This window comes from Phascolarctos cinereus, unplaced genomic scaffold, assembly GCF_003287225.1.
Source record: "Phascolarctos cinereus isolate Bilbo 61053 unplaced genomic scaffold, phaCin_HiC Scaffold_9;HRSCAF=440, whole genome shotgun sequence".
Taxonomy (NCBI): domain Eukaryota; kingdom Metazoa; phylum Chordata; class Mammalia; order Diprotodontia; family Phascolarctidae; genus Phascolarctos; species Phascolarctos cinereus.
Genome location: NW_027556402.1, coordinates 156,920,730 through 156,945,536, shown reverse-complemented (window position 1 = coordinate 156,945,536; position 24,807 = coordinate 156,920,730). Strand labels below are relative to the sequence as shown.

Genomic DNA, 24,807 nt, shown 5'->3' with positions numbered 1-24,807 from the left:
AGGGCCAAAGGTGACTTTTTTCAGAGGCTGCTTAATTTCTTTACCCTTGAAATACTGGAAATGAAATGAACAAAATAACTGCCCTAACAGGAACCAAGCAAGAAAAAACAACCACCACAACAAAAATACAGCATGAGGGTAGGAAGGAATGAAACAAAGTGGAAGCAGCGTTTAGGAAAAAAAAAAAATGAAACAGGCAATACACAGGCCATATCGTGATCTGTGAGAGAAGGAGCACCTGTAGCCTAGTACTTTAAAATGGTGGTGGTGTGGGGGGGGGGCGCGGAGGGGCTAAAATCCAGCGCTTCTAGTCCTACAAGACACTACCTTCATATCCAAGAATTCATTTCTGCCATCCACTGTGTCTGGGGTGACACCACAGAAGGCACCCCGTAACCTGTGTAGGGATACAGCAGAGGGCTAAGGTTCCTCCTCCGGCTCCCCGTCTTTGTCCTTTCCAGGCAACAATAAACCTAGCTCAGATGCCACAAAACAGAGAAACGCAATCCATGTAGAAAATCTACTGAAAAAAAAAAGCGCAAAATACAAACACACACACACACACACACACACACACACACACACACACACACACACACACGGGCATGCTCAGTAGGTTTTGTTCATTAGCAACACAGACACAACTGGGCATGCTCAGTAGTTTTGGTTCATTAACTCGTAGCTGCTAGGTCGTTCTTGCAACACACACACACACACACACACACACACACACACACACACACACACGCGCGCGCGCGCGCGCTCGGTGGGTTTTGTTCATTAGCAACACACAGACACACAACTGGGCATGCTCAGCAGGTTGTGTTCATTACCTGGTAGTTGCTAGGTGGCTCTTGCAACACACACACACAGGCAGGCACACACACACACACACACATCTGGGCATGCTCAGTAAGTTTGGTTCATTAACTAGCAACGGCTACGCCGACCTTTGCAATTCCAACTGTAAACAGATCTAGCTAAAATCATTCATTTGGCGCCCTCCTATCCCAAGGCAACCACCTAGCCCTCCCACCTTCCATTTCCACGCTACTGGGGGTAGTGGTGTTGGTAGTGGGTGGGGAGGCGCAGATAAGGAGAAGGGCGGGGAAAGAAGCCGGAGGTCAACAACTTCAGCCTCTCCCCAGCAGCTTTATTCGACCTTGTGTTTTCCCTGGGAGGGGAAGGAGAGATTCGTCACGGTTTGATGTGGAGGGTATTTTTAGCAGAATTTCGGCCCCTGCTCACTCTACCAAGTTCCACAACTGGAAGCAAGGCAGAACAGAACGGAATGGGTTTAACTTAAGAAAAAAAGGGGGGGAACCCACAAGGAAGTAAGCACATACAAAGAGGCCTGAAACCCTCAAGGTTTGCTCCTCCTCCCCCCCCCGCCCGGATTCCTTGAAAAGATGTGGATTTTCCGTTAGGCGGCTTTTGGGATAGGAAAAATAAGGGAAAAGATCCTTGGAGCAGAAAATCCTTCCCTCGCCGGGAATCCATCAATCAGCCGACCGGCCAGCGGGAGGGGTGGGGCCGAGCGCGCAGCTCGGGGGGCCGGGGGCGGGGCGGAGGTGTCCTTGGATGGGTCGGGTCCCCATCCTCCCCCCTCCTCCTCCTCCCCGTCAGAGCCCTCTCCCCCCCGCGCGGCGCGGCCTCGTTCGGGGCTGCTCTTCCTCGGGCCGACGGAGGGCGGCAGTGTGTCCCCGCGCAGCGCGCGCTCGCTCTCCCTCCCTCGCTCGCTCGCTCGCTCGCGCCTCTCTGCTCTCGCCTCTGGCCCCAGCGCGGCGACTCCGGGGAAGTCGGCGGCGGCGGAGGAGGCGGTGGTGGAGGCGGCGGAAGAGTAGGCGGTGGTGGAGGCGGCGGCGGCAGCAGCAGCGGCCCGGGCTACCCCTCTCCCCCGCCCACCTGCCTGGCTGGAGTCGCGGACGCTCAATGCAGCGTCCTCCTGCCTGAGGACCAGGTAAAGGCGGCCGCTCGGCACCGGAGGGTCACGGGGAGAGCAGGGGCAGCCGGGGAATGCGGCCAATACCCGCTCTGGGCCTCGTCGTTACCCCCGAGCTGGGGCGGGCGGTGTGGGCGGGGGGGGAGCGGGACCTGGAGCCCCTCGGGGGACGGCCTGGGCCGCAGCCGGGGGTGGGAGGGGTCCCGGCTTCCCTCCACCCAGAAGTCTCCTGGGAAGACGAGCGGATTTCACCCGAGGTGGGATCGGCTCCGCCCCCAAACCGCATCCCCCGACTTGGACCCCCGCCCCCGGCCCCACCGCCGGTTCCAGGCCCCCGCCGGCTCAGAGCCGGCCCCCCTTCCCCCGTGGCGGGTGCGGGGGACTCTTCTCGTCGGGCTCCCCTCGGTCTCTTCCCGACCCACCTTGGCCAACATCCCGGGAAATCCTCCTCTCCTCCAGCCTCCACTCCCCCCCCCCAGCGCCCCCTCCCTCCGAGGCTCACTGTATGCTGCTCTTCCACAGTTGTTTTGACATCTGGGGCATCTCCCCCCAGCCCTTACTCAAACTTTGTTCTCCACCAGCACATGCTTCTTTTTTTTTTAAACGGTTCACCTCTTCATTCATATCACCCTCCTGGGCACACTGGTTAGCTAGAGTGAGTGTTGCCTGTTTATCTTATTTACTGTATCGTCTGCTGCTAATGTTTCTCTTTGGTTTGCAGCTTTTCTTAAAAAATAAAATAACTGCACACAAACAAAAACCAAACAAAAAAAACCAGGTAATAAGTCGTAGCTGGCGTTGGACTAGATGCTTCAAAGTACTACATAAAGGTGGAATGATGAGGTCCACTAGTATTTGGAAGAGCGGGCAGATTGCATCACTCTGGGCTTGCAATGTCTCCATTGCAGGCATTATTCATTCTTGATATAGGACTGGCATATTTATTTGCCTACTCTGTATCCTTGAGCCAATCAAAAGACTCGGTTGCATGGAGACTAGTTACTCTGCTAGGATGTGGGGGGGGGGTTGCGATGTGGAACGGAGGATCAAACTGTGGTGATCAACAGTTCTCTGTGAAAACGAGGATTAATTACCTTCCTCTCTAAGAGACTGTTTTTCTAACATTTCTTTTTTCTTGCCTTTCCATCATTTTTTTTCAATTATTTTCTGCATGCATTTTCTCTGCCCAACCTCATCCTCTCTCTTGGCACGGCTTAGTGGATCTAGAGTTGGCCCTGGAGCCAGAAAGACCTAAATTCAAGTCCTGTTCCCCTCACCTACAGGCTTTGAGACCCAGGGCTAGTGAGTTAATTTTTCAGTGCCCTAGGTTACCCTGTGATTAAGGTGCTGGGAAAATTGCTTTGGTAGGTGGGATTGTGGGGCCTGGGGCAAGTTGTTCCCTATACTAAAAAGTCCCTGGTCTAAGAAGGGTCCTACTCTCTTAACCCTCAACGCAAACTGGACTCTACCATCTTAAAACTTTAAACTTAAAACTTGGAACTTTAAAAGAAGTAGTAATGTATCTTTTTTGTGTTGGAAAATGTGGCTCAGTTCTTCAAATGAGTTAAAGAATGTCTGTCAGGCTTGATTCTTTAGAGCTGTAGGAAAGATGACTTTTTTTCTGGAAGAAGTTTGAGACAATAAAGGAACAATTTACTGGAAAGCTATTCCACTCTCTACCATTTAATTCTAAGATTGTTTATACTAGTTGTATAAGAAATACATACTTCCATGTATGCACACATCCATATGTACACAGTGATGAATGAACTCTGTAGATTGTCTATAGAGCTGCATGTCATCAGGTCAGATAGTCTTTCTGTATCCACTTTTTTTTTTTTAATGTGTGAATGGTCTGGCCAAATCCTTTTGAATGGATCTAGATATCTGCCAGCAGGGTCTGCAGTATTGAGTTTGATGAAGCTAGCATGGTGTCATCCACCAACAGAAGCATCTGGAGCACCTTTAAGGCTGTAGGAGATTCTCTTCAATTTAATAATATATCCTTCTTGATTGATTGAATCTGTACTCTCTTATGAATTTCCTCTAGAGTGAACATCTTTGGAGAGAATTTATCTCCCTCTTAATACGCCTTGCTGTCGCACGACTAGCTCAGCTCACCACAAGAGCAAGGATCCTATACTAACCTTGAAGGGATAAGACCAGCTTAACCTTCTATCTTGAATGCACGTTGATGAGGCGGCAGACAAGATGGAAGCAACTCCTTTTAATTTTAACAAAGCATTCACTTAAGTAGTAAAGTGACAGGAGCTTCTTCTCAAGTCATGATGATGCAGAGCTAGGGACACATCCTGTGCACTTATGCTGTGCTAAGGACAGTGCATGCACATCCTGTGCACTTATCTGACTCCAATCCCAGATAAACTGCTAATGACCATACAATAACTAGGGGAGTTAAAGATTGTTAAAGATCCATAGAATAGAGCACCGAACCAGGCGACCTTTGCTGATAGATCAGTCACCCGAGAGGGGCCTCTGCCCATCAGTGAGACCTCATGAACAGCCTGTGGCCCTCAACATCCTTACAGATCCCCAACAACTCCCCCTTTTTGTTTTTGTTGGAGACGGAGCATATGAAGCTCAGTCCCAAAGTCCTTTATCTGATTAGCTATGCACCTGAGCAAACATGGTCCAAAACACAGCATGGCCAGCAAAATCAAACATAATGGCAATAAAGAAGACAATAGAGATGTAAACCAATGTCCAAGGTTATTAAAAGGGTTACGGAGTTTATCTAGCCAATCAAGTATATGTTTTATCTGGCATCAAATCTTCATCAGCCGCCCTTGCAATATCTTTAGCAATTTTGTATAAGTCATCAATATCCACTATAATATTAGAATTCCCAAACAGCCCATTTAGATATCTTTTGCCAATCCCATTGGGATTTATTGTATTTAACATTGGTAAGGCAAATGAATTCATACCTATAATCACATTTTCAAATGTGTTCTATATTCTAAAATATCCAATTCATCACCTATTTGATAATGGTTTCCTTCATTCCCTCAAGTATATGGTAAAATTTCATCTATCCTTTTTGTGTTTGAAAACCTTTAGATACATTGCAGCTAATTGATTCATAAAATCAGCTTGAACCATTTCATTTCTTGCGATAGATACAGACTGAGATAAAGATACAGAAGCAGTTGTGATAGCTATAAGTGAAACAATTCCTAATGCTACACATGAAATACATCTTTTTCCTAGCAACTGCTAATTGATTACTTTGGTCTATTATTCCAAAAATATGATCAGAACGTGACTCATACCAATCTTTGCTTTTCACAGGCACCAAGGCAAACTTTTGTTGTGTAATAACAAAAATAATTTGGTCTCTAATCTTGGTTCCTATACATTCAGACACCTGCAATTAATACAAGTGACATTATATTCCCCTGAATCCATGGCCATTATATTAACATTCTGTGCTCTTCCCCACATAAATGCATGATTACCAGTCAAACAAGCTCGCATTGTCATATTATCATGGAGGTCCCTTGCAAATTCGTGATGTTTATGGGACCTAAGGCTGCCCACCTTCCACAACTGATTTTCAACCCCTCTGTCATGAAGGGAAACCCACTGAGGAAATGGAAACCTGCCAAAAGCCCAAGTATGATTGTTTTTCTCCCTAGTATAATTGTGCCAGGATTGTAACGTAAAATTCTTTTGTAACACAACACAATGACGTTCTGAAGTATGACAAGATAACCAAGGAGGGTACCCTAAGCTCTTGCTAATCGGTGTCACATGATAGCATAGCTTTGAATTACTTGGATGTCTGATAGGTGTGTCATTAACACACTGTGACCCCAAGATGCCCGTGTAAGTAACCTTATAAAATTGAAAAAAGACAACAGTATAAGGAGGGGTGCGTGTTATTAAACACATACCCATCAAAATGGGTGGTGACATTAAATAATTGTAAACACGTGGAGTTTTTGGTGTCATTGCCTTTTGTAACACAAATAGGTGGTACCAAAGCCACACCAGTAAAGTTCATTTTTACAGTGTGTTGAGACCGGTTCTTAGGTGATATGAAATGAAATTCCTTTGCAAAACCTGTGTAGGTATTTCCTTGCAGAATGACCTCAGGTATTAGCTCTCCCCATGTAACTAGTCTGGGCCTTGGTGGTTTTGTCATGAAGGCCCATTGTGTTGTATTTCCTGTCTCTGCTGCTGCTGTATTCCGTATGCCTGCTGACGATAACGACAAGAGGCATAGCTTGGTTAAAAGTTCTTGTAGTGCCTCGTTCTTATTCTTTCGGCCCCTGTAATTCCTGGCCGGCCTGTGTTTTCTTTTCATCTTGCCTTGTTCCTTCTGAATGGATAATACGGACATCCTTTGTTCTGACCCAAAGTTCTCCATCACCTGTAAAAATAAGAATAAACCCTTGCCCCCAGGTTAGCGCTTGCCCTGGGCCCTGCCAGACACCATCAACGTCTCTCCACATGACTTTCATATTGTGTTAAGGAGAAAGGAATCTGTTTGATTTAGTGGTGTCACTAGTACTATTGTCATTTCCTGCCAGATATTTCATTGCAGGAGAGAGGTTACAACTATCGAATTTTAAATAATTTATAGTGTAGAGTGCAGTGTTCAATTGATGCCAAGAGGATCCCTTAGCTCCCCCTTTTTGTTTTTGGAGCACCATTTTCAAGGTATGATTGGCACGTTCAACTATGGCCTGACCATGAGAATTATAGGGAAGGCCAGTAGTGTGACTAATAGAGAACTCAGCACAAAACTTTTTAAAACCCTGTGAAATATATGCAGGACCATTATCAGTTTTTAAGCATTGAGGTGGGCCAGCGAAGGAAAAAACAATGAAGCAAATGATTAATAACATTGTGAACAGCCTCACCGGCTTGAGCAGTAGCAAAAATAAAGCCTGAATAAATATCAATAGTAACATGTGCCGGGAGCGCTTGTGTCCCTGGCTGTGGTCTGATGCCGGCAGAGTGTGAAGAGAGAAAGAATCACGGGCCAGGTGAGAGCAGTGAAGAACAAAGTCTGTTTATTGATCTGAGGGCTCAGGATTATACAGTACTGGATCAAGCAATAGTAACATTATATTATTCATGAAAAGTACAAATCTAATTAGGTGATTTCCTTACTTCCTTGTACCTTGTCTGTTACATTCTTTCCTGCCTCCCGTCCTGTACCCCATCCGTTTCCTCCCTTCCTGCATCCTGTTCTCAAGAGACGGAACAGGGGGGTGGTGAGCCGACATCCTGAGTTTCACAGCTGTCAGGCTTAGTACAAGCTGCAGGTAAGACCCGGGCTGGTCTAAGCCCTCCAACTCCCCAAAGCTGGCCCTCTACAAACATGAACATATTTTTGTCTTCCAAAAGGAGAATAACGAGTAACATCCATTTGCCATAAGGTATTAGGTGTAAGTCCCTTGGGGTTATGGACATCAACGTGGAAAGGGGGTTGAAAAGGCACACAGGTAGCACAGCATTTAACAGTTTCACGTGCTTGTGATTTTGTTATGCCATATAAAGTTCTTAAAGACCTAGCAGATAAATGTAATTTATTATGACTCTTCCTTGCTATTTCCACATTCAGTGTTGAAGACTTATCAACAATATCATTACCTTCAAAAATTGGTCCTGGGGCAAGAGTGTGGGAACGAACGACATATATTGTTACCAGTATTTTTTATTACAGCAGTCTCTAGATGTTTTAGAATTCCTTCAACATATTTACTATCTGTGATAATATTCATTGGCTCCACATATTTTTGAAATGCACAATAGACAGCATATAATTCATTCTGTTGTGTGGATATAAAGGGTGTTTCAGTCACATGTAACTCCTTTTAGGGCACCAGATAGAGGCCTTATTCATCTTAGTGGCATCAGTAAAGACATTAATCCCGTGTACGGGTTCACCTGCTGTAAGTGTGGGTTGTATCCAAGGCCAGTTCTCAAAGATTGCATGATATTTAGGGGGTTTTCCATACACAATTTTCAAATTGATATTCACTTGCCAGGTAGGCATTGTTTGTACTGCCATTTCAGTTATTTGTTGAGAAAATGGAAGGTGTATGACTTCCGGATGTGCGCCACATAATGTTAAACAACTGTTGTCAATTTTATGTATGAAGTCCCCTATTAAGGCCATGTAATTACTTAAAGTATTTTTTGACTGAGTTGATAAATATACCCATTCTAAAAGCCTTTGTTTCTGATGTATCACTGCTGTTGGAGAATTTGGGGTGTTAAATATAGAAGCCTCCACACTTTCATGCCTGTCAGTCCTGTTTGTGTGTGCTCCAACTACTTGTCCCTGAATATACAACGATGTTTACTTTGCCTCAGGGGTCAGTATCTGGGGTGAATCTAATTGAGGATCACCTTTAAGGCAATCATACAAGGGTATCAATTTATAATTTGGAATACCAATCTGTGACCGAAGCCACTGTATGTCTCCTATAAGTTTCTGAAAATCATTAAGTGTTTTTAACTTTTGTAGGTCTGTTTTTGGAGGATGTAAAACTATTTTTTCTTGAAGTATCTGGTGGCCTAAATATTGATATGGGGGATGTTTTTGAATTTTTTCTGGGGCTATTTGAAGCCCATGACTTTGCAACACATCTTGTGTTTTTTGTAAAATTTCTTCTAACACTTCAGGATTAGGATGAGCACATAAAATGTCATCCATATAATGAATGCAACTTGCTTCTGGAAATTGTTGTCTCATAGGCTGTAACACTTTGGCTATATAATATTGGCACATTGTGGGACTATTTTTCATGCCCTGAGGGAGAACTTTCCATTGATATCTCATATGAGGTTCTTGTATATTGAAACTTGGAACAGAAAATGGAAACCTTTCTTTATCATGTTCATGTAATGGAATAGAATAAAAACAGTCTGCAATATCAATAACCCATAGAGGCCAGCCTCCAGGAATCATATTAGGTGACGGGAGACCTGGTTGTAAAGCTCCCATAGGCTGTAAAGTGTCATTTACTTTTCTTAGCTCTGTTAACATTCTCCATTTGCCTGATTTTTTCTTAATAACAAATACCGGAGAATTCCAAGGACTTGTACTTTCTTCAATATGTCCCTTACTTAATTGTCGTTGTATTATTTCTTTTAAGGCAGAGAATTTTTCTTTACTAAGGGGCCACTGTTCCACCCATACAGGATCATTAGACTTCCATTTCGATTTAATTGGTGCTATCGGGGTGTACTCTGCCTCAACAGTAGCCTCCACTATAAATTTGTTGTTAAGGCCACTCCTAATTGAGTTAATATCTCTTCCACAAAGAGTAACAGGCAAACCACTAACTACATAACCCCTGTCTTATCTTCTTTACTCCAGAAGATAGGTAGAGAAGAAATTTCTGTTTCTTGTTTTCCTCCTATACCTGTCAATTGTTGATAGGCAGGTTGTTTCTGCCAGTGGGGTGGCCAACAATGTTGTGATATAACTGTCTTGTCTGGACCTGTATCTAACAACCCTGTAAAGGGTAAGCCATTGAGAAGTATGGTGCACATAGGACGTTCCTGAGAAATAGTAGTTGTAAACAATGCCTCAGGCTTACCTGTTATAGGGGGTTGCCATGGACTGTCCAAAGTGTCTCCTAGTATGTGACTATGAAAAATTATACCTTGAGCAACCCACTGGCCTTCTTCTATAAAAGCGTCCTCATTATTGGTGTTGACAATAGGCACATGTTTCAAAATGCCATCAAAAACCATTGTGTGTGGAATTAATTGTGTATACATGGTAGTGGGTGGAGATATAGTTAAAGCAAAAGTACCTGGTCTCACAAAAGGGATAGGAAGCACTGGTACTGCACAGCATGAATGAGCAGGCAGTTTATAATTACCCACACTTCTGATGAGAATCACGTCTGTTGAGGAGGGGGCTGCATGGCCACCAGTGTGGCGTACTTGTGTTTCCAATCCTCCTCTCCCCTGTTTGTCTCCTCTGTTTGTAATTCTACTATTCCCCATTGATTCCTGTTTGCTCCCCATGGTTTTTGTTTCGGGGTCCTTGGGGCTGGACCCCTGCCCTCGTTTCCCACATGGTATCTACACTCTGATGCCCAGTGTCCTGGTTTTTTACACTTTGGGCATGCGGTAGTGGGCCTATTTGTGCCCCCTGGAATATTCTTACTTCTACATTCCCTCTTGATATGACCTGGTTTGCCACAATTATAGCACAATCTTGTTTTCTGTCTGTCAGAGGGTCTGTTTAGGACTTTTTCCATTCTTTCTGCTAACATATTAATATAAAATGTCTGTGATCCTACTCCCTTACACCTTTGTATCAATTCTTCCAAACTAGCATCCTGTCTTGTTCCTGTCATTGCCCTTTTACAGTCTTCATTAGCATTAATTCTGGCTAACTGCTTTAATAGCATGTCTGTTCCTGGGGCTTCTCCCATAGTCCTTTGTATACCTCTCATCCGTCTACCAAGAAAATCAGTAAAGTCTTCCCCATTCTTTTGCTTTATTTGTGCAAAAGGCGTTTCAGATCCTGGTTCTGGTATTTTTTTCCATGCAGTTAAAACACATGAAGCTATTCTTTCATGTGTTCCAATTGGTAAATGAATTTGTTCTGCATTAGTAGACCATTGTACTTTACCAAATAATTTTTCATACATGGTTTGAGCTTGCAGGCCTGGGGCTAAGCGGAGGGCCATGGCGTGGGCCTGTTCCGAAAATTCTGCTATCCAAAAGATTGCTTGACCAGGGCTCAGCATTGCCCTTGCTATGGCTTTCCAATCATTGGGAGTAAAAATAGTGTATGCCGTGTTTTCCAATTGTAATAATTTATAGGGAGAATTAACTCCGTAAGTAACACAAGCCTTTTTCAATTTTTTTTATCATTTGTATGTCTGTGGGGTCATGTCTCCTTCTCGTCTGCCCTGGATTCTGTGGATTGGGCTCTTCTGTCACAGGATATGTTTGTAAACTCTCTATTCCTTCAAAATCTGATGGTTTACACTGCTCTAATAATTGTTGTAAGGGGGTGGTTCCACTTCCTCGTTCAGAAACTTTTTCACTTTGTAATGTTCCACAATGCTCACAAGATGGCCCTGTGACTACACGTTTCTTTTCTCCTTCCCATTTTCTTGGGGATTTTTGAAATTCCTTATGGCGGGGGTTTTTGAAATTCCTCATGGCACACGGCGGGAACTTCCTTTGTTCTTACAGCTCCAATTCTGGCCATTCCTCTAACTGCTCTGTTCTTAATTCAGCTAAATCAGGATATAACCTATAAATCTTGGGTCTGTTCTCTCTCTCAGGAGATCCGGCTCTACTATTGTTAGGCGAGCACAAGGAGGAAGTTGTTTGAGTACAGGCAGGGAACTTTCTTTTCTCACCCTGTATTTCAGCTTGCAAGCCCATTTTTATAAGATCATAGATAGTGAAAGTACCCAGAGGGACTGATTTTGGGCCTTTGGTGTTATAAAATTCTGTCAGTTGTTCTCCCACTATTTTCCATTGTTGTAAATCTAAGCTCCCTTCTCTGGGAAGCAATGGAGATGTTATATCAATAATATCTAGAAACTCTTATTTTCTTAGGAGTTACCGAGCACCCCTGTTCCTCAATCACTTTATATATTACTCTAACATTCTGTTCCTTATCTGAGAGTTTACCTAGATTTTGCCTCATGATAAGACTTTATCTTACCTCTCCGTAGTCTTCTGCCATGGGATATGATTTGGAGACCTCTCACAAGGAGGCTGCCTGCTCTTCCCAAAGACCTCGGTGTCCTGACCGTGGGGTGATTTCTCCGGCTTTTCTCCAGCCCAGCCCTTCTCCTTTCAGCCTAAAGGGGGTCCCACGTTGTGAATCGTGGGTTGTTTTCTCAGTTTCCTCCACTACCTGCCCTTTAGTCTACCCAAGGGGGCCCCACGTTGGGCGCCAGTTTGTCACGTGACTAGCTCAGCTCACCACAAGAGCAAGGATCCTATACTAACCTTGAAGGGTTAAGATCAGCTTAACCTTCTATCTCTAATGCGCATTGATGAGGTGGGAGACAAAATGGAAGCAATTCCCTTTAATTTTAACAAAGCATTCACTTAAGTAGTAAAGTAACAGGAATTTCTTATCAAGTTACAATGATGTAGAGCTCATGCTGTGCTAAGGACAGTGCATGCACATCCTGTGCACTTATCTGACTCCAATCCTAGATAAACTGCTAATGACCATACAATAACTTGGGGAGTTAAAGATTGTTAAAGATCCATAGAATGGAGCACCGAACCAGGCGACCTTTGCTCATAGATCAGTCACCCGAGAGGGGCCTCTGCCCATCAGTGAGACCTCATGAACAGCCTGTGGCCCTCAACATCCTTATAGATCCCCAACACCTTACCTGATTTTTTTTTTTAAGGTCAAAGGGTTGTAGAACAAGGTTATTTCTGTTTTATCTTTCTAGGAATTTTGAATGGTTTTGATGTATGGATAGGAGACACTTTGTTGAAAGAAAGCTATGTTTTGTTCTGTTGAAGCTTTTTTTTTGTAATCAGCAGACACACTGGGATCTTATATTCTCTACATTTTTTTCATTGTGTGATGGCGAATTAATCAACAAGTATTTATTAAGGCTGTACTGTATGCCCATAATAAATACTTGTTGCATACCCTGTGCTAAATGTAGGGGATAAAGTATGTAGAATAAAATCATCTCTAATCACAATGAACTTCCATTCAAATTGGGGAAACGAGTTTGCATAAACATATACAGCATAAATATAAAGCTAGTAAGTAAGTAAATAAATAGTAATACAAGGCACTGTGGGAGGGAAGATACTAGCAGTTGAAGTTAGGAAAGGCTTCACTTGGAAGATGGTGCTGGAGGTAAGGAGAGAGTACATTTCATCCTTTGGGAATGGCCAGTGCAAAGACTGAGATGGGAGATGAAATGTCGTGATTGAGGAGGAGAGGCCAATTTGACCACATTACTGAATTATAGGAGGGAAGTAATGTTCAGTGTGACTGGAAAGGTGGGTAGGAAGCCAGTGGAATGGATTGAGTAGGGGAGTAACTAGGTCAGATCTAAGCTTAAGAAAAACCATTTTGGCAGCATTTTGTAAAAGGGAATGGAGTGGTGAGTGATTTGGGGTAGGGAGATCAGTTAGGAGGCACTAATCTATGTTGTAATTGGTGAAGGCTTAAATTAAAGTGATAGAAAGGGGGTGCTATTTGAGAGATGTGAAGGTTGAATGGCAAGATTTGGCAATTGATTAGATATGTGGGGTGAAGGAATAAGAAGTCCAAGATAAGGCTGAGATTATGAACCTGAGATATGAAGTTGAACTGAAGTTGGGAGGGAGAGTGTTTATGGGAAAAGATAATGAATTCATTTTTAGACGTGTTGAGTTTAAGATGTCCTGAGACATTCAGCCTAGGTATGTAGAGCACAAATCTCATCTTATTTACGCTTGGTTTAGTCTGCTTTTCCAGTCTTTATTCTGATTAGTTAGTTCTTAATTAGATTTCATTTCTACTTTGATGAACACATGAATCATGGATATTGAGTTTGGTCCTCATGTGGTATTCTCTTGTGTTGTGGTGAAAACAATTATACAGATCTTTGCACGTTGCTTCCATTTTTGTTTTGTTGTCATTCCATTTTCATTTATAAATACCCTTGGGGTGATTTTGTTTAGTTGGGTCACTTGACAAGCTTTCTTGAAACTAGTTTGTCTTTTCACTGCTTTCTGTCTTATTAGGTGACATTGCTTAACCCTTTATGACTGAATTTACATTCTAAACCAAAGGTTCTTAACTTTTTTTTTCCTTTTTGTCACGGACCCCTTTGAAAATCTAGTGAATCTGTGGTTCCCATTCACAGTGTTTTTAAATGTACAAAATACATAAGATTAGAAAGGAAACCAAAGTTAGTGACAATAAACATATAATTTTTTTCCCATCCAAATTCATGGACCACTTGAAATCTATCCTTGAGACCTTGAAATCTACCCATGAGACCCCAGTATTTTAGACAGTGTTGTCTTTGGCTGCCATCTCAAAAATCATCTTGGCAAATAAGTTAGATGTTTGAGTATATGCTATTTTTGGTTCTTCTGAGTAGTGGAGAATATAGATCTTTGTTTTTTAGAGAGAAGTTTGGGCTCATTGAAGGTATGACTGACAAAGGAATTTATTTTGGTCTGATGGCAATTGATTTACGTGTGTTGGAATTCAGTATGAAATTATAATTCATGTCAGTGTCCTTTCTGTTGTCTTGACCCATTTTTCATTGGCAGTAACTTATTTGAATAGGTCAAAATTGACTTGTTTTAATTGCATACTATATATTTTTTCATTATTCTTTTAGCTTTATAATAATTTTGACCTTTGCTCTAATAAATCTATAATCTATATACTGACAACTGATTCAGGAATGACTCCTACATTAGTAATGAGTCTTTTCCCATCTGTTAAAATGTAATCAAATTTATTTTTTGTGGTATTACTTAATATTCACTTTGTCAAAAGCCTACTTTTCTTAAGATATCTGTGATTGAGAGGTATGAGGCTTTTGTATAGTCTGCATGTCTTTGGCCTCTCTCCTGACCCATGTTTTCTAATAAATTTCTCACTATCCTCTCCTGTTTCTCTATATTGAACATGTTGAGTATTGAAATGCATATTGATTTAATTTAGAGAGGCTTTTTGAGTTTTTTTTAACATAAGATGCAATTATTGTCCAAGGAGAGTACTTGTGAGTCCTTCTTCTATCCTTTTTGTAAACTTCATGATTGCCACACAGTACAAGATGACCAGTCCTTGACTTTGGGTGTATGATAAAACTAACATTGCTAGGAGCAGCTGGGTGGCACAGTAGATAGAGCACTGGCCCTGAAGTCAGGAAGACCTGAATTCAAATAGGACCTTAGACCAAACACTTGACACTTACTGGCTGTGTGATCGTGGGCAAGTCACTTAACCCCAATTGCCTAAAAAATAAAAAATAAATAAACAACAAAAGATTTTGTACTGTTATACATATTTTTATAAAATGTTATTGGTAGCCTTTGAAAGAGTACATTTCATAAATTTATGGTATTAGAAGCCAGTTTTCAAAAAGGCATGGATTGAGTTCTGACAACAGATAATTCATTTTTGCTTATATAAGTACAGTGCATCTTCTATAGAGAAATGATTGAATTTAACTTAGCACTATTGGGATCTAGCTCATCTGCCTCTCCTTTGGTCCTTAGTTCACTTCCTAAACAGGAAACCTTGTGATTGCATAGCAGACTTTTTGATTTAAGCCATATTAATAAATCTGCTAGCTAAGTATCTGACCCAAAGCAAGGTAAAACAAGGAATTACAAATGGTATAATGTTCCCATTATTTCAAGAATCAAAAATAACTCTTCCTAGTAGCTCGTTGCCAGTTTGCACAGATGTGTGCTAGTTTCCCTTACCTTTAAACCTCATTTGACCCTATCACTCTTCAAGTTATCATCCTCCTCATTTTGACAGGCAAACTCCTAGAAATAACAGTTTACATTTGTTGCTTCCACCTCCTCTTCTCACATCTCAGTCCCTTGCTTTCACACTTCCAAACTCATCATTGGCTTTCCAAAAAATTCCAAAAATGGCTTTCTAAAATTACTAGTGTTTTCTTAACTGTCAAATCCCATGCTCCTTTTTCAGTCCTCATCCTTCTTGACATTTTGTAGCATTTGGTACAGACCATTCTCTCCTCTTTGTTATATTACTGTCTCCTGATTCTCTTAAGTCTTTGTACACTTCTCTGGTTCCTTTGTTGGATCATCTGTGTCCCACCCATTAATTGTAGATGTACCCCAAAGCTCTTTCCTGAGCCCTCTTTTCTCTACATTATTAGCTCCCATAGGTTTAATTATCTTTATGCAGGTGACTTCCAGATCTGTATGTCTCATTTGAGCTTCATTCCAATATGACCAACTAAGTTTTAGATATATTGAATCTTTTCCAGTATAGAAGTTCAACTTGTAGCTTCCAAAGTTGTCCTTGTCTGTCTGGCCCTCTTTTTGGCCTTCTTATTTATTCTCTTGAACTTTTAAAAAAGATGCCTTAAGGAAGACATTCAATTTCAAATCTACCTCCACGTTATCGTTTGCATCCTTCCCCTTATCTTTACTTACACAGCTACCAGGTTAGTTCATAGGGTCATCACTTTTTTCTGGAGCATCTTCCTAATTGGATTTCTTGCAGACTCGCTATACTCTAATGCTTCCTTCACACAAGCTGCCAAAATATTAATAACTAAAGCAAAGGTCAGATTATGTCACATCTTCCTTGCTCAGTAAGCTCCAGTTTCCTTTTACCTTTAGGAACTATTATTTCCCCAGTTTGATATTTAAAGCCCTTCACAACCTGGTGCCAATCTACCTTTCTAGACTTATTATACATTACTCTCATTTACTCATTCTTTTATCAGATGAAAATGGCTGTCTTGTTGTTGTTCCTCATATAAAACATTGTATTTCCTGTCTTTTTTATTTTGCACTGGCTTGTCTCCTTTACCTGGAATTCCCTTCTTCATCCCCTGCTATTTAGAATCCTTAGTTTTCTTCACTGATTAGTTCAAGAGCTCTTCTCTATAGGAGGCCCTTTCCTGATCTCCTATGTTTCCCCCATAGAAATTACCTTCTATTTGCTTTGAATGTATGTTGTATGTATTTATGTGTATGTATCGTTTCCCCTAAACACAACAAGAGCTCTTTGAAGGCAAAGACTGTTTCATCTTTGTTGTTATACTTTCAGCTCTGCGCTTAGTATCAAGCCTGATGCATAGTAAGTGCTTAATAAATGTTTATTGGTTGATTTGACAGATAAACTTAAACATCCTCAAATAGATGATCATCTTTATGACACTGCAGGATATTGGCTTCCATCCTTATGTAAAGACTCACTTTTAGGTCACATAGGTCAATACAAGGTTCTTAAAGGAACCTCTTAAAAGTTATAAAAGAGGGAATTGAAGACATCAGGTCACAGTGTCGTGTCCGTCCTCCCCGTTCCCCCCCCCCCCGCCAGGCAATGGAGGTTAAGTGACCTGCCCAGGGTCACATAGCTGGTAAGTGTCAGGTGTCTGATCTGAGACTGGATTTGAGCTCTAGGCCTCTTAATGCCAGGACCAGTGCTGTATCCACTGTGCCACCTAGTTGCCCCTAGGTCACAGTATTTCTTGGGCCATATTCATAGCCAGTGACTCTTTTCCCAACTCATTCATTCATCCATTCCCCCTTACCTTCCAGTATATGCAGAGGTTGGAGATCAAACCCACTCTGCTCTGGAGAAGCCCATAAGTAGAGCCTTATAGGCATTACTCTGTCTGGTGTGCTAGAGCTTTTTTATTTTTAAAATAAATATTTTTATCTTCTCACTGCATTTCTCTCTTCCCTAACTCCCTTACCTGTTCCCATACATTACAATCAAGAATAAATAGGATATATATATATATATATATATATATATATATATATATATATTTATTTAGAAAAAAACCATCATATTGAAAAAGTCGATTATAATATAGATGGTCTCCCACTTTGCAAATAAGTGGGTGAAGGTATCTTATTTCTCTTTTTTAGGGGCCAAACTTGGTCATAATTTTGCTTTGTTCAGTTTTGATTGTTTTGTTATATCCACTTACATTGTTGTCATTTTGTATATATTTTTTCTCATTCTGCTTACTTCACTTTGCATCCATTCCTTTAAGTCCTTCCATGCCTTCTTGTATTTATCATAGTCTTTGTTTCTAGAACTTCTTTTCAAGATATGATAATAAAATGTTGTTGCATATTTATGTGATTTTGAGTAGTATGTTCAGAATGCTAGGTACCTAGATGAAAGGTGTCAGGGCAACATGATTATCTCAACCTTCTTTACCTATTCTCTTTTGTTTTTTCCCCCCTTTTTTTTGTGCCCTCCCCCCCCCTTTTTTTCACAACAATTTCACATTGATGACCTTGCATGTGTATGTGTGGATAAACAATATGAAACCTTGACATTATTGTCTTATTTTTAAAAAATCTAATACAGTAAAATCAGAACCTAACACAAATTGGGGGTGATATTGGAAGGGATTCACGTAATTTTTTTTAGTAATAAGCTTAGCAAATCTAGTGATGTGCTTAGCAAATTAAAAATGAGATTTGGTTTGAAAAGATTTTATTTCTATAACTTTGGGGGTATGTATTTGAGTTTTTATATAGTTTTGTTCAGTGGTCATATAAGTTTATGAAATCCTGGTTTCCTGTTTTTTCGTAGCAAGAATTGACACTATGCTTCGTAAAACAATCAACTGTAGTGATTTCAAGCCTCAACCTTGGTTTCAGCAGGGTGATATCAGTTATATACAAAGGGTAAGTATTCTGTTATTTATAGTTCTTCGTATAGACTTTCAGACTTTTTTGTTTTAAATTAAAAAAAAAGCATTTTAGTAATTTTGGTTTCTTACCAGAAAGAGAACTGAATATTATGGATCTTGTTATTGGAGTCATTCATATAATGTAACTTGGGATAATATGAAATGTGCTGGCCTGGGGAATCAGAACTATCCTTTAGTCTTGGCCCTCTTGACTGACTGTGCTCATTAATTTTCTCTTTGGGTCTTCCTTATCTTAAAGATATCAGTAAATATTTGTGGAACATCGATTTGGTGCCGGTTGCTATTGAGATTATAAAGAAGAAGATATAAGTTATATCCTCAAGCAGTTTATATGAGTTAGATATAATAGAACTGTGAAGAGATTACAAGGTAGTAAATAAGTGCCAGAGCAGGTAATGGGTGCTGTCTGTGTTTGAGGCAAAAAGAGAGATCACTTACAGCTGAAGTGATCACCGAAGGGGAAAGGTGAGATTTGAACTGGCCTTTGAATGTGAATAGTACAGAAAGTCTGCCAGGAATAAAACTGAAAGCCAAGGCTAGCTCTTATAATGAAGAGTAGTAAGCTAGGTTGAGTTTAAACACCCCTTTGAGCAAGTTGTCCTTGGGGGCCTCAACTGAAACGTTTGGGCGCTGTGGGAGAGGCTTTCACATTCTCTACATTTCTGTTATGACACCTGTGCAGATGCTACAGTGGAGAAAGATGGGAAGTAGCCAGTTAAGAAGGCAAGGTGTGTGGAGGTGGAGGGGTCAACAAGGATTCTTGAGGGAAACTAGCCAGTGTAAGTAATTATACCTTCTAGGGGCCTTGTCATTCAATCAGATCCTGTGGACTATGTATATTTAGATTGAGGTGGTAATATGATGACTCCAAAGGTGCTTTTGCAGCTGTCCCCTTTTGTACAGGAAAAATCTGATCTCTGATTACCTGTTACCTCCTATTACAGATCTTAGATTTTTGAGCATTATAAGTAGTTGATGGGATATTAGAAGGAAAAGGAATTGGAGAGAGGATCTAACTCAACTTAAACCTCTTAATTTCCTGATTCCAGAGCCAATGCTTCTTCCACAGTTCTTTGATATAATAAGCCAACACAATAAGCCTACAGAATCTTTTTTTTAAAATGTAATTTAAGACTAATCCTAGATATTTGGTAATCTTAAATAAAGATTTCTGGAGGCCCTAGTCACCTTTAACCAATTGAAAGGACAAGTTCCCTTGAACTTGTGTGATTCTGTTTTTGTTACTAAAGAAAACATAGAAAAGCAAAATGTCGCAAACATTTTCTTGAAACAGATCCCTTCAGTTTAATAAACCTTGAATGTGAATATGTGTGTGAATAAACAATTAGCACAGAACAAAGAGCACCAGCATGAAGTTCTTATTGGAAACAAAACAATATATTTTAAAGAAGTTACTTCTACGTATGTTGGGGAGTAGACAGAAAGTAGGTAGACTGTAAGGAATAAATTGGCATCAAATTTGTTACTTATAATAACCGATTTTTTTAAAAAAAGCAACAAAAAGGTTTCTTCTTTGGTCAGCAGTAGTTAAGAAAGAGTATGGCCTGTTCTTTCCACTGCCTGTTGTGATACTTTTGGGGAGATAAGTGCTGGGAAAAGCCAGAGTATAGTTGCGACAGAAGCCTTCCTAATCATACTTTTGTACCCAGGATACTTTCTAATTTGAAGTGACATAGAAGAAAGATTGCAGAAGATTAAATAAAGGACTTGGGGTATGAAGTGTGGTTCTTCCACTTAAATATCCTTGTGTTAGGTAAGTTATAACCCTGTGTTAGGTAGGGTTAGGTAGGCTCTAACATTAGCCAGCAACTATGAATCAGGGATTGGTTTTATTGTTTTGTTTATGGTCTGGACTTAAGGTGATTGAGAAAGTGTTAATAATGCAGATTGTATTTAAATATTTACCAGAAAACTCCTGGCCTAGGCCTGGATAGCCTTGAAGGTTCCTTCTAGTTCTGAATCTATGCATAATTTTGGCTTTAAAAATTATTGCAAATTCTGATGTAGAATATCGAGTTGCAGGTGTTTGGAAGAGGAGGACAGTAAACGTTTGTGGCAAGTGAAAACTCGGTTATTGACGGTTACCTTTAATTTTGTGAGTTTGTGGTGAACATTATTTGGTATACTTTCTAGGCAGATATTTTAATGACACACAATCCATACCTAAAATTAAACAGTAAATGAAGTGTGGATTTTTTGCCTTCCTCTGAAAGACTTCAGGAAACTTGGTATTCAGATTTTGCTTCTCCAAAGTTACTGGAGAATCAAGGAAGAGGTATTTTTTTTTTGACCTGCATATTTTAGCAACTGAGGCACAGTCTTAGGAAAAACTGTCTTGCATTATATAATGTTGTTACTCTTTTTAAAATGCTGATTTTGTCATTTCAGCTAAGCCGTGAGGCAAGTAGGACATTACCTTTATTTAACAGATGAAGAAACTGAAGCAAGAGATGTCAAGTGATTTGCTTTAGTCAGAGAGGCTAATAGCTGAGTTGGAAGCTAGACCTGATCTCCATATAGCTCAAGGCCATTTTGGTTAGATTGTGCTGTTGAACTATAATCTTGATCTTTTCATTTAGGTTGCTGAAAGCCTTATCTGCTTTACTATTGTTTTTCAATAGTGCTGTGAATTAGGGAGGAATTATTTTTTGCATTTTTACATATAAGACATAAATGATCTTCCCCAAATTGCTCTTTATATGACAATAAAGAATGAACTTGTACTAAAGAAAACATTATAATGTACTAATTAAAATAATGCTTAGTTATAAGGTTGTTATTTTAGAGGACTCAGTCATATATACGTGTGTACTTCAGATTACTACGATAATTGCTTTTAGATAAGTTAGAGTTTGGGCAGAGATGAACATTTGTCTGAAAAAAGAAAAGTCTGTTTTTAGAATTACTATTACTTTTTTTCCAGCCTATTTTCACCTGAATTGAAATCAGGTTATGAGTATATATAATGATATAAATAAATAGAGGAAGCTGCTTTAAAAAATATATTTTATTTTTATATATATATATATATACATATATATGAATATGTATATGTAAATATATAGAGGAAGCTGCTTTAAAAATGTATATATATATATATATATATATATATATATATATATTTTTAAAGCATCACTGTCACTTCCATTTAAAGAATCTTTCCATGTAACAAAAAAGTTTGGTTAAGCAAAAGACACATTGGCCAATACTTATATAGCTCATTCTGGAAGGAAGCTACTGCTTGAGGTTTAGGGTGTAATATAAATTTTTAGTATCATGCTAGTTTTACTTTTTCATCATATTCTTGTGTTTTTGTTTTTTGATTTTGTATTGTTTTGTTTTGGTGAGGCAGTTGGGGTTAAGTGACACAGCTAGTGTCAAGTGTCTGGTCTGAGACTGAATTTGAACTCAGGTCCTCCTGACTCCAGGGCTGGTACTCTATCCACTGGGTCCCTTAGCTGCTAGCATATTCTTTTTAGTTGAGTTTCTTGAAAACGTTTTAGGACAACTTAAGAAAACCTGTGTGGCTAGCACATACATGTTATTGCTACCTCAGTCTGTGTGCTAAAACTTGATTTTTTTTTCTTAGTGGAAATTTTTAGTGAGGACAGCCTAGGGGGGTGGAAATGATCATTTTGGGGGAGAAAAAAATCTTGGTGAGCCTTGACTCTTTAAAAATTTTTCTTTGTTGGTGCTCTCTTTAAAAAAAAACCAAAACACTATCACTCCTTGAACCTTTCATGAAACCCTCAATTGTAACAAAAGTGCAGGTTAGGAAAAATATAAAGCAGCTAACTCCTTGACCATGCCTGAAAATTTATGCCTCATTCAACATGTACACAGTACCACTTCTCTGTCATGAGAAAAGAGGCATGCTTTATTTACCTTCAGTCCTGTGAGGTTGGCTACTGCTATTGATTACTGCATTCATCCAACTTCTGACCTCTTTCAGTATTGTTTTCCTTTACATTATTGTAGTCGTTATGTAAATTGTTCTCCTGGTTTTACAGGTTTTTCCTCTGTGTCATTTTAATTCAAGTGTCTCAAAAAAATCTTCATATTTTTCATTTCATAATATACACCACTAATATTCCATTATATTCATATAGTGAGTTTGTTAATTCTTCCCATAATCAATGGAAAACCCCTTTCCTTCCAATTCTTTGCTATAACAAAAAGTACTTAAAGGTTTTTATATATATGGGATTTATCCTCTTGAGATGTCTGTTATAGTGGTAGCACTGGGTCGTAGAATATACAAACTACTTAATGATTTTCCTAGGGTTGACACCATTTTCACCAACAGTAAGTTGTTTTATCTATCTTTCCACTGCCTCTCCAGGTTACCATTTTTGTCTTTTGTCATCTTGTGAAGCCCCCTAATTGTTAAAATTTGCATTTCTCTAACTGTTTGTGATTTAGAGCTTTCTTTCATACTGATAGTTCACATTTCTTCTTTAAAAAATGCTGGTTCATGTTTTTTGAACATTTGTCTATTGTAGAATATACTTTAGTTCTTGCTTTAAAAGGCATTCCAATTGTTTCTTAACGATATAAAAGTTAAATGAAAAAACCTCGAAGTGCTTGGGATTTAAGAAATAAAGTTACAGTCAACCAGTCTGAGTAATTCTACCTTTTTTTTTAATTATGCTTTAGGCCCTGTTACTACTGAATTATGCAAGTTATTTGTCCCTGTTTCCTCTGAGATATGATTTAAATATCATTCAACTTGAATAAGAAAGAAACTGATTTTTAGAAAGCAGAATGCCAAGGAAAAGGAAAAATCTTGGTGGAAGTCCTGCTAGGAAGTCTCTGAATACAGAGGATGTTGCATCCAGTGTTGCTCATCATGAGGAGCCGACAGCTCTTCCTACAGTACCATCTCAGCCAAGTGTCGACAAAGAGAAACTCTTAAACAGCTTGTCAGAGATGTTTTCTGACCTGGATCCTGATGTAGTTTATTTGATGCTTTCAGAATGTGATTTCAAAGGTGAGAGAAATAAATAATTTTGAATTATTTGCATTTTATTTTTGGATAACATTTATTTTTAGTTTTCAACATTCACTTCCATAAGATTTTTTGAATCTTTTTTTTTTTTTTGGGCTAGACAGTGGGGTTAAGTGATTGCCCAGGGTCACACAGTTAGTAAGTGTCAAGTGTCTGAGGCCCAGTTTGAACTCAAGTCCTCCTGACTCCAGGGCAGGTGCTCTATCCACTGCCCCACCTAGCTGCCCCTATAAGATTTTATAAGAAATTTAATTTTCTCTCCCTCCTACTTCTTTCCACTCCCCCACAACATGGTGTACAATCTGATATAGGCTCTACATATACATTCATGTTAAGCATATTTTCCCATTAGTCATGCTAAAGAACAATTAGAACTAATGGGAGAAACCAATAGAATGAAGCAATAAAACAAAACAACAGAGGAAAAGTAGAGCAAATAGTATGCTTTGATCTGCATTCAGACTCCATAGTTCTTTTTCTGGGTGTGGTAGCAATTTCCATTGTGAGTCTTTTAGAGTTGTTTTAGATTCTTGCATTGCTGTGAAGAGCCAAGTCTATTAAAGTCAGTCATTGCACAATGTGGTTATTTGTGTACAATATTCTCCTGGTTCTGCTCATTTCATCAGTTCATGTAAGTCTTTTCTGGGTTTTTTTGAAGTCTGCCTGCTCATCATTTTTTATAGCATAGTAGTATTTGATTAATATACCACAACTCGTTCAGCCATTCCACAATTGATGGGCATCCCTTCAATTACCAATTCTTTGCCACCACAGAAAGAGCTGCTATAAATATTTTGTACATATGGGTCCTTTTCCTGTTTTTATGATCTCTTTGGGATACAGACCTAGAAGTGGTATTGCTGGGTCAAAGGGTATGCACAATTTTATAGCCCTTTGTGCATTTCATTCTTATCCTGCTCTAATACAAGGAGTAGTCACTATAGAAAAGAATTATCTATTGACAGTACTCTTAAAGGTTCTATGTCAGAATTATTTTCATAAGGAAATTAGATTTGGTTTGAGAAATTGCTATTGGAAACGTTCTCTACAAAACAAATATTTGGAAAGTTTGAGAAGAAAGAAACCTAGCTAAGCTAATTTTTGTCTGACTTTTTGGTGAGGCAGTCAGGGTTAAGTGGCAGCTAGTAAGTGTCAAGTGTCTGAGACCAGATTTGAACTCAGGTCCTTCTGACTCCAAGGCTTAGAGCTCTATCCACTGTGGCACCTAGCTGCCCCCCCAGCTAATTTTTTAATGATGGATGACCAGATTTTTGTCCCATGGTAAGTATTACAAAACACAAAGTATAATTTTTGCTTCCCAGCATGATAGCTAGAGAGAGTTAAGGAGAAAAGAGTTATTAGCATCCAGAATTCTGTAAGCGTTCATTTAACTTACTCAATTCAAGGGACCATTTATAGGTAGATGTATGTTATTTCCTAAT

At 39.8% G+C, this 24,807-nt stretch overlaps 1 protein-coding gene across 4 annotated transcripts in view; it reads left to right on the top strand.

The window, feature by feature from the left end:
* The first annotated feature begins 1,575 nt into the window (after positions 1–1,575).
* Positions 1,576–24,807, top strand: part of N4BP2 (NEDD4 binding protein 2) — a 76,938-nt gene continuing 53,706 nt past the window's right edge. For 2 of the 4 annotated variants that reach the window (XM_020991366.2, XM_020991352.2), the window contains exons 1-3: positions 1,576–1,960; positions 18,216–18,310; positions 23,014–23,347. In XM_020991366.2, coding sequence (XP_020847025.1) covers positions 23,122–23,347 — 226 coding nt within the window. In that variant the 5' untranslated portion in view covers positions 1,576–1,960; positions 18,216–18,310; positions 23,014–23,121. Of the gene's footprint in view, positions 1,961–12,730; positions 12,801–18,215; positions 18,311–23,013; positions 23,348–24,807 lie in introns of those variants that run through there. The other 2 variants (XM_020991376.2, XM_078148827.1) reach the window with 2 other exon arrangements.